This window comes from Sinocyclocheilus anshuiensis, unplaced genomic scaffold, assembly GCF_001515605.1.
Source record: "Sinocyclocheilus anshuiensis isolate Anshui unplaced genomic scaffold, SAMN03320099.WGS_v1.1 scaffold1662, whole genome shotgun sequence".
In the NCBI taxonomy this organism is placed as follows: domain Eukaryota; kingdom Metazoa; phylum Chordata; class Actinopteri; order Cypriniformes; family Cyprinidae; genus Sinocyclocheilus; species Sinocyclocheilus anshuiensis.
The window spans coordinates 1,072,622-1,082,780 of record NW_015545835.1 but is presented as its reverse complement, the minus strand read 5'-3'; the positions used below and the strand labels follow the sequence as shown (position 1 = coordinate 1,082,780).

Sequence of the window (10,159 nt, the reverse complement as noted above, 5' to 3'; positions counted from 1 at the left end):
TGAGGTATTCGGCCAATCACAACGCACTGGATAGCTGGCCAATCAGAGCACACCTCGCTTTTCAGACCGATGAGCTTTGTAAAAATCGACGCGTTTCAGAAAGGCGGGGCATAGAGGAGAAACAATGTACAGTATGTGGAAAATAATGTTTTTTTAAACCTTAAACCGCATAAACACATTTAATTACACCAAATACACAAAATACTGTTCTTTTTAGCACATCATATGACCCCTTTAAGTAATCACGACGCAAAATTGTCAAATCTTAGCAAAAACATATATATTTTATATATGTTAATTTAGATTTGTTCGTAACAATATAAATGCATAATATTAAAATATAAATAACTATTTTTAAATACATTGAATATGTACACATTTTTGAACGATTACAATTTAAGTAGTATTTTTTTTATTAGCTAGTAAACAAGTAAAACTACACATTCTGAACAATTACACTTTTAAGCAGTGTATTAGTAGTTAGTTAGTTAGTATGCTACACTCTAAGAAAAGTCTGTAAAAAATTGTGCACAATCTACTATGTTAATATGAAGGATTTTTCTGTATTGATTTTTCCACAGGTTTTTTTTTTTTTTACCTGAATTTGTAATTACACATTGTATTTTGTGTTTTTGGGTTACAGGGTTACAACGGATAACGGATAATGTCCTGGAAAATTACTAGCACCTTTTCCATTTTTCTACATATTTTTCTTACAGTGCACTAACAGTTAGTACACTGTAGAAAAATATGTAGAAAAATGGAAAAGGTGGGGAAAAAATGGAAAAACAACCTGCGATTGTTGATGAGTTAGTAACTAACTCATCAACAAACGCAGTTACAAGCTACTAGCAAAGTGTCTCATAAATGAACAATAACAGTATTCAATTATTAAATTATTATATTAAATTAAACAATTGCAAATAGCAGCTAACTTAATTCCTGTGATGTGTGTACTGCTTGGCATCTTTCGTGTCCTCTTTTTGTGTAATTTAAATGGTAAATTGAGAAAAATATGTAGAAAAATGGAAAAGGTGGCGAAAAAATGGAAAAACAACCTGCGATTGTTGATGAGTTAGTAACTAACTCATCAACAAACGCAGTTACAAGCTACTAGCAAAGTGTCTCATAAATGAACAATAACAGTATTCAATTATTAAATTATTATATTAAATTAAACAATTGCAAATAGCAGCTAACTTAATTCCTGTGATGTGTGTACTGCTTGGCATCTTTCGTGTCCTCTTTTTGTGTAATTTAAATGGTAAATTGTGCCTTTTTATCGTTTAAGTCACTTATCAAAAGTTGCTAAAATTTGCCAAATAAATTAAAAAAATAGCTAAATTTGTTGCTAGGTGCTTTTGGAAGGAAAAGTTGCTAGGGTAGTCTGAAAAGTTGCTAAATTTAGCAACAAAATTGCTAAGTTGGCAACACTGAATCCTAACAAACCATACAACAATGGAAAGCTTATTTATTCAGCTTTCAGATGATGCATAAATCTCAATTTCTAGAAATTGACCTTTATGACTAGTTTTGTGGTCCAGGGTCACAAATGATGGATGGATGTTCAGGTCTAAGAAATTGCACATATTGCTATAACTTGGGATTTCACATTTTCACTCTCCTAAACTCCTTCGATCCTCACTTTCTCTCTTTCTGCAACTTGTGTGAATATGTGTGTTTATGTGTTAGATTAGTTTATGACTTAGATTTGTCCAATAAAGTCTTATCTATATTGAAAAGAGAAGTATACAGCCGTAAAATGGTGATTCTGTCCAAATTCGCTATAAAATCATAAACAGTTCCCTTTGAGCTAAATTTGCCTGTTTCCCTTACATTCATGCAATATAATGATTTCTGAACGCAACACAGTATTACATGGTAAACCACAAACTGTCAGGAATATGAGGTGTACATGACACCGTCTCACTTGTGATGGGATCAGCAGGTGCAGATGGTTTTAGTGACACACCTGAGAAGCCCATTTTAACCAGCAGCATATTGACAACTTCCTTCACGTGCTGCCTGTTACAGATGTCTGGGATCAGAAGGATGCATCTGTAATACTAAAAAAAATTCAAAACAAAGCCGTCAAATCATTCAATTCCACGTGCCGGTGAAATGAAGCCAGCTCAGTGAGCTGAAGCCACAGAAGCAGCATGTTCTTCATGTACCTTCAGATCCTTCAGCGGGATTTCTAGGAGTTTCTGTAGAGCGTGAGACCAGATGGTCTCCAGGTCCGCCAGCGCAGCGGTGAGAGAGCCGCCCGGCCCGCTGTGGATGTTCAGGTGTCCCCTGCAGACGGGCCAGTGGATGCTGTAGCAGTCTGCAGGGTTCACATACAACGCCTGATCACCAGAGACGGAGAGAGGACTGTTATCGTATGTCCAGCAGGCACAGCTGATGTGATGTGCTCTGTGTGCATTGATCAGTGTTTACATATGATTTCAATCTGCGACTGTGTCGCTTCAGAACAATTGGATTGAGCAGCTCGATGCATATGGATTTATTTTATAATCTCTTTATGAACCTAAGCTTGATAGTTTTGGCTGAGTGAACTAATAATGGAGGGACCGAAATCTCTCAGCTGTCATTAAAAACATCCTCATATGTGACCCTGGACCACAAAACCAGTCTTAAGTGTCAATTTTTCAAAATTGAGATTTATACATCATCTGAAAGCTGAATAGATAAGGATAGGACAATATTTGGCCGAGATACAACTATTTGAAAATCTGGAATCTGAGGGTGCAAATCTAAATATTGAGAAAATCATCTTTAAAGTTGTCCAAATTAAGTTATTTGCAATGCATATTACTAATCAAAAATTAAGTTTTTATATATTTACGTTAGGAAATTTACAAAATATCTTCATGGAACATGATCTTTACTTCATATCCTAATGATTTTTGGCATAAAAGAAAAATGGATAATTTTGACCCATACAATGTATTTTTGGCTATTGCTGCAAATATACCCCAGCGACTTAAGACTGCTTTTGTGCTCCAGGGTCACATATGTGTATCAAAGATCTTATGCGCATGTAAAACAACACGAGGGTGAGTACATTTTCATTTTTCTGAATTTCTATTTTTGACCTTTCGAATTTTACCTCTGAAATTATGATCTTTTACTTTTCAATAAAATTATGGCACGTGTACGGCTATTTAAAAAAAGAATAAAAGTGATTTTTAGATAATACACACAGCATTCAACAAAAAATAATTTTTCTAATTTTAGTTTTTCTATAGGCAGCAGTAACTGCATTTCATTAATTGCACAAATCTTTTTTTTTTTTTTTTGATTTGTAAGCGTTTTGAGTGTATGAGTGCAAAACATACAACATACGGTGAACACAAAACACAAAAACAGCAATAGAACAGCAATGATAATAACAGCAATGAAAATAAACAGCAATGACAATCTGAAGAATAGTAGCAATATTTAAGTAAGTGTTTTATTTTAAAGTAAAGGCACAATTTGGTCAAAAATTATATTGCGATTATTTGTCATATATTATTTTAATTATTCCTTTATTTAACTGTAATATGATCAACATTTCAAGAAAACATCTCATATTGCTGCTTCTGAAACATCCAGACAAAAAACATAATAATGCCAATTTAAGTAGTTTTAAGGGTGCTTATGCGTTTTCATTTTACAGTTGTATGATTTAATTAATTATTAGCCTTTCATCAAGTCACAAACCCCCGTTCAGGGTTAAAGGGATAGTTTGAAGGAAAAACAGTAAAAAGTTGTTCCAACACTTGTAAGAAGTTGTCACATTTGAGAAAGCAAGAGTTCTGATTATTTTCAGGGCGTTTATGACTCTGATGACCAGGTTCTTGTCTCACCTCTTCTCCTACCAGATATTCAGGCTGATGTGATGTATTTGTCCACTTCACTTTAGAGTTTGGGTCTAGCACAGCAGCACGTATTTGTCTGTTGTATAATCTGGCCTGTAAACACACACTCAGAAGTCACAAGCGTTCACAGTAAGACCTCTCAATACTGATTCACCTCCAGTATGACGCACCTGCTCTGCAGACACTGGGGTTCTTCTCACACCGTTGGACATTTTCTTGGACCAGATCACCTGGTCGACCATTTTTAGCCCATTTTGTCTCTGTTCATTACTGTCTGCTGCCTACAGCATCAGTGAACAACGGGTGATAAAAATATAAAATTCAATCAACCACTGATGTATTTCATTAGCTGCATTATTGTTAACTCTCAACATCATAATGTTTAGTATCAGATTATGGAGAGGCAGTGAAGTTACTTGCATTCAGTCCTTCTCGTAAGAGGCACTGGTCCTCGTAGCGGCGCTGACCGGGCTGTTTGTGTCTGCGGGCGATGACCTGAGGAACGCTTATGGGGAGGGTGGCTGTAGCCCGGCCCATCCGCAGAGATTTGGATCCGGGATGAATCACGACAATGAAGTTGGCTTGAATTTGCTGAAAGTCACAATCAACGTTTCATTGAATTCATTCTGTTTCATTGAATTATGAGGTGCTTCCGACTATCCCAATTTTTTATTTGACTAATAAGAGTCCACAACTATTAAGTAAAGTGGATTGGGATAATCTGAGACACTTTCCAGTAGTAAGACTCATTTACACAGAAGTCAGTCTCTTGCTCTTGCCATTTCAGAATTTTACAGTAAACAGTATTTACAGTATTATTTACATTTTTAAACACACTTCAGATTATGAGAAGCAAACAAAAACGTGTTTTCATAAGTGGGAGACGCAAAATGTTGACCATTATTAAACAGACATGAAAAACAGAAAGAATGAAATCACTGTTTGGAAATATAATCAATTCTTTCTAATATCAAAATAAATGCTTACTATTTTTATTATCATAATATAATAAATAAAGAACAATAACAACTATTTTGATATAGTCACTTCTTGCAAGTACCGAGCCTGGCTGTTATTATAAGGGGTGCACGCACCGAAAGTGTTGGAATCATAGTATGTTTTTAGTTTCTTTTTCTTGATTTTTGTCTTCCTCCCTACTGTTTATGATGTGATGATGGATAATGTAATTGTCACCTCCTGTAACGGCTCTGGTACAGCAGCGGGCACCACGGGTCTCTTCACTCCGCGCTGCTCTTTCTCTCTGTCTCTTCCGTTCTCCGCGTCTCTGTCTGTTTGTGTCATGATGATGCTGATGAACTAAATGAATTAAGAGTACATTTATCCACACACTGCTTGATGCATGAGACTGTTTAAACAAACTACTTCTCTCAGTCTAGGGGCGGTTGGCAGACCAGCTTTCGGTACATTGTCGCCACCTGCTGGGCTGGAGAGGAACCGGCTTCGTCGGTCTCTTCCCGCCACCTACTGGACGCGTCATGTGGCAGTGTAGACACTTCTAGGCGTATTACTGCCCTCCACAGGTCAATATTTGAATTCAATTCTTATATACAGTCCTGTATCGTGCAAGAACGGAAGAACTGCTTCAGACATCAGTTGATGTTTGTCACTGTATCCAAGCAAAGATAAAATAGAAAATGCTCTAACTCCTCTAATTCTGTCAGTTTAACATAAAGTCATTTTCTTTCAGCCCTGTACTTTCTACATTTTAGGAAAACATGTCCTACTGTCTCAGGACTCCCACATTCCCACAATCCAGACATGTTTCCCTACCATACATAAAAAATGATTTAACCCACAGTGCCCCAACCTCAGTCTACACAGTTTAACTCAATCCCTACTCAGACAGAGAAGTATATAACTATCTATTCCTCACTTCAGGTTGTATAGAAAAGTAGTGCATTCTGCCATTCTTTTATTAATACCTCTTTGTTTCCCTCAATTCCACTCTCTCCGTTGATATATGGATATCTACTTCTCTTTTTAAGCTCTCCTTTGCAATGTGATCCACCTGTTCATTCCCTCTCACCCCAGCACGCCAAGGAACCCAACACATATTAATATCACTACACCTAAGACATCATTTACAATGTCAGGACGAGCTTTAGATTTTCCTACTCTTAAATGTTTCCAAAGCAGCTGCAGAATCAGAACAGATAATAACTTATTTAGGTTTAGCTTCCTCAATACAGCATAAAGCCCATAGAACTGCCATTAAGTCAGTAGTAAAAACAGAACTTCCATTTGAAATGCGTCGACCAATCTTCAACTCTAATTTATCCACTTACAGCCCAATCCATGTATTCCGAGTCTATCCTATTCTCATTCTGGCAAAAGAGAAAACTTGCCATGTGAAGGATGGAAAGGGTCTTTCTGACCTCACAAATGAATGGGCAAAAATTCCCACAGGAATGCTCCAAAACGTGTGAAAGCCTTTCCAGAAGCTGTTATACTGTAGCGGCAAAGAGAGGACCAACTCCATAATAATGATGTCTATGCATTTAGAATGCAGCATCATTTAAGTTCCTGTTTTAGTAAAGGTCAGGTCTCTCAGTGTTTTTGTTCATCCAGTGAACAAAATAATATTCATTAAATTATTTACCATTTAGTATTATTTAGTAACTTGAAGAGTACCGAGAGAATTGACTGTGTTGTCTGTAATTAATGTTATTCCTGACTACAAATCTTTAAAAGCTCATTTAAACAGACTGCACTCACAAACAGCAATACAAAAATCACTGTAGAAACCCTGATTCAAGTAATAAAAGCCACAAGTCTCGACAGAACACAAAGGATCATCATTATAACTTACTTTATTGATGCAAAGTGTACATACAACATCCACTACAACATATCTTTCGGAGGACATTACTAAAAAAAAGTGTGAGAGAGAAGTTATGTAACGTGTGTGTGTGTGTGTGTGTGTTGGCTGCCATGATCAGTCCCTCTGGCCCCTCAGACAAGGAATTCCCAGAGTAACGTCAAGAAACTGCGTGACAGCAGCGGCAGCCGTAGGAAGAGGAGCGTGATGTACTGAGTGATCGTCTGCAACGGAGCCCTATCTGAGCAGTATGCAGCTAAAACCAGCATGTCACACCCCTGTGCACCTGCATCGCTGTGCAGGCGTTTACCTGCAAAAGACAAACATATGGTTATTCTTGATGACCTCCTCTCAGTAAGTTTGTGTCAGGTTGCTCTTCAGGTTCTTCACTCGTACTAACCTTCCTCATCCTCCTCCGCCCATAGGAGGAGGGGTGGGACCCGCACCGTGGTTTATTCTGCCCATCCGTCTGCGCCCAGGGAATCCAGGAGGACTGCAAGAACATCACAGTGTAAACACACAGAACCTGATCACGTCATGACTACAAACACAGTGGTTCTGCTGATGAAGGGTAGAGACGTACCCTCTGCCATCGCTGAAGCGAGACGATGCACTGCTCTGTCTATCTTTAGACAGATCTGGCTGAACAAGAGACTGGAAGCTGTGGAGACATACAGATCGTTAGCTCGGCCAGGTCGATCATCACTAGTACTATCAGACTGATCAGACCTCTAACATTAAGTGTTAAAGTTAAGAGTGTGTGTGTTGTCTTGCGGCATTTCTGCTCCGGAAATGAACGATTCCTCAAATCAGTGAGAGAGAGAGTCTGGCCAGTTGACACAATGATCACTGCTTGTAGATCCATACTTTAAGGCCTTGCAAACTTATATGATTGGTTTTCTGTAAGATATGTGACCCTGGAGCACAAAAGCAGTCTTAAGTCGCTGGGGTATATTTGTAGCAATAGCCAAAAATACATTGTATGGGTCAAAATTATCGATTTTTCTTTTATGCCAAAAATCATTAGGATATTAAGTAAAGATCATGTTCCATGAAGATATTTTGTAAATTTCCTAACGTAAATATATCAAAACTTATTTTTTGATTAGTAATATGCATTGCTAAGAACTTCATTTGGACAACTTTAAAGGCGATTTTCTCAATATTTAGATTTTTTTGCACCCTCAGATTCCAGATTTTCAAATAGTTGTATCTCGACCAAATATTGTCCTATCCTAACAAATCATACATCACTGGTGTATACACAGCTTTCAGATGGTGTATAAATCTCAATTTAGAAAAATTGACCCTTATGACTGGCTCAGGGTCACATATTTCAGCAATGACGTGTAGGATTGCATTTGTTCGCAATATTTCATCGCCACCTACCGTCGTAATGATGTAACTTGCAAATATTCGTTTGTTAAAGCATTAGTTCACTCAAAAATTATCTGCTAAAAATTTGCCCAAACTCAGCTATATCTCGGATGGACTGAGTGTAAGTAAATTTTCAGCAAATTTTCAATTTAGGCAAACTATTCCGTTTAATGACATATCAACATTAATGGCTATATTTACAGCAAAAATAATACTGTAATAATACATTATACAAATAAACTATATAAAACCTTTCAGTTTAATATTTGACACAAATTACACAATTTTCACAGTAAAACCCTTCTTAATATCCTTATCAGTTCCTTGTTCACCCTTATTTCTGAATACAATGTTTTCCTAGTAACATTAAAGCATGATAGTCCAGTAAAATGCTTTATTGTCAAGGTTATTTTGCAGAAAATCACACACTGATGACTCTTCACCTTTCAATATGTGTAGGTCTTGAGTGAATGCAACATCTTGTGTATACAGTTTTCATGACTTCAAAATGAAAACAAAGAAAAAATTACAACAGGGTTGACTACTCGTCTTTTGTTGTGAACACATTCATCTTATACTAATTGATTCTATTTTTTTTTTTAAATATATATAAATTCTGTATTGTTATAAATCCATATAAGTTCAGTATCAGTATCTTCACTAGCCTGCAGAAAGAGTCAGTGTTTGCAAGGCAAGTAAAAGCTGAAACTACTGTCCCAGCTGGCCAGAGAAAACGTACATGCAAATAACATGAACTTACAACAAGCCAATAAACTCGACGGCACCCCAGAAGAGATCGCTCAGGAAAGACAAGCTCCACCGGGTCCTGCTGTCCAGAACCTGACCTGAACACAGAGATGAAAACATGAGAAAAATATCACACAAAACGAGCTCCAAACTAAATATATAACTTATTATGTACGAACAATGTGTAGCTTGGTATGGCCACTACAGCGCAAGGCTGCAGATTTACGAATCCTACTATGTCGAAAGCGTTATTATGAATATTTAATACACGACTTTCGTAAATGCAGAGGTTGTATTTTAGATACAGGTCAGCAAACGGATGAACAAACTGACTGATGAATATGTAAACTGACGACCCAGAAAGATTACAAGAACGTCAGCTTCATTTAATTAATATTCACCATAATAGCCTTCATAACATCCCAACCTGGATATTATCATTGTAACATTAACAAAACCAAATGTTGGTCAGACCGGGTCGTATTGATAATTCACACAAACACAAGGCATCATATCAAAAATGTATGTTAGGCAGCAGAGTGACAGAAAAAAAACCAAACAGTAATATATTAGCTCTTGGCTGGCGTAAGAAAATAACGCTAAATTACATATGTAACGTTAGTCGCGTATGACAATGTACTATATAATAAGAAAGGTACAGTTTCGTCAGCAAAAATAACATTACTATTCTTAACAAAACAAGGGTTGTTTTCAGCACTCACCATTTGATACATAAACCATCGTCACTGCTGTTTAACCGGAACTATAGGTTTCTCTTCCGGTACTGCGCAATGGCGTCAGTGTTCGGTCGTGACGTTTGCTTTGCTTAAAGGGATAGTTCACCCAAAAATGAAAATTCTGTCATTAATTCCTCACCCTCATGTTGTTTCAGACCCGTAAGACCTGCGTTCATCTTCAGAACACAAATTAAGATATTTTTGATGGAATCTGAGAGTGTCTTACCCTGCATAGACAGCAACACAACTGAAATGTTCCCAAGTCCAGAAACATAGCAAGGAGATCTGTAAAATAATCCATGTGACATCAGGGGTTCAACCGCAATTATACGAAGTTACGAGAATACGTTTTGTGCACAAAAGAAAAAAAAAAAAACTTTATTCAACAATTCGTCTCCTCCTCAGCATCACCCTGGTGCCATTTTGGAGAATATCCGCTGGACGTAAACAGCGTATGCTGTTCTGTGTCAGCTGCGTCACACGGATACGCTGTTTTCGTTCAGATCAAACCACAACAACGTAGGAAACAGATCCGGCGTGACGCAGCTGACACAGAACAGCATACGCTGTTTACGTCCAGCGGATACTCTCCA

The 10,159-nt window shown here is 37.3% G+C and overlaps 1 protein-coding gene and 1 pseudogene across 1 annotated transcript in view; both read right to left on the bottom strand.

Annotated features, from left to right (window-relative positions):
• LOC107698423 (actin-related protein 8-like) overlaps positions 1–5,268 on the bottom strand; it is a 29,621-nt gene extending 24,353 nt beyond the window's left edge. Inside the window, exons 1-6 of the mRNA XM_016499425.1 lie at positions 5,061–5,268; positions 4,287–4,457; positions 4,037–4,147; positions 3,855–3,959; positions 2,175–2,348; positions 1,931–2,066 (exon numbers count right to left, since the gene is read on the bottom strand). Coding sequence (XP_016354911.1) covers positions 1,931–2,066; positions 2,175–2,348; positions 3,855–3,959; positions 4,037–4,147; positions 4,287–4,457; positions 5,061–5,168 — 805 coding nt within the window. The 5' untranslated portion in view covers positions 5,169–5,268. The remainder of the gene's footprint in view (positions 1–1,930; positions 2,067–2,174; positions 2,349–3,854; positions 3,960–4,036; positions 4,148–4,286; positions 4,458–5,060) is intronic.
• Positions 5,269–6,677: 1,409 nt separating this feature from the next.
• LOC107698425 (selenoprotein K-like) lies at positions 6,678–9,629 on the bottom strand (annotated as a pseudogene).
• Between the last annotated feature and the right edge of the window lie 530 nt (positions 9,630–10,159).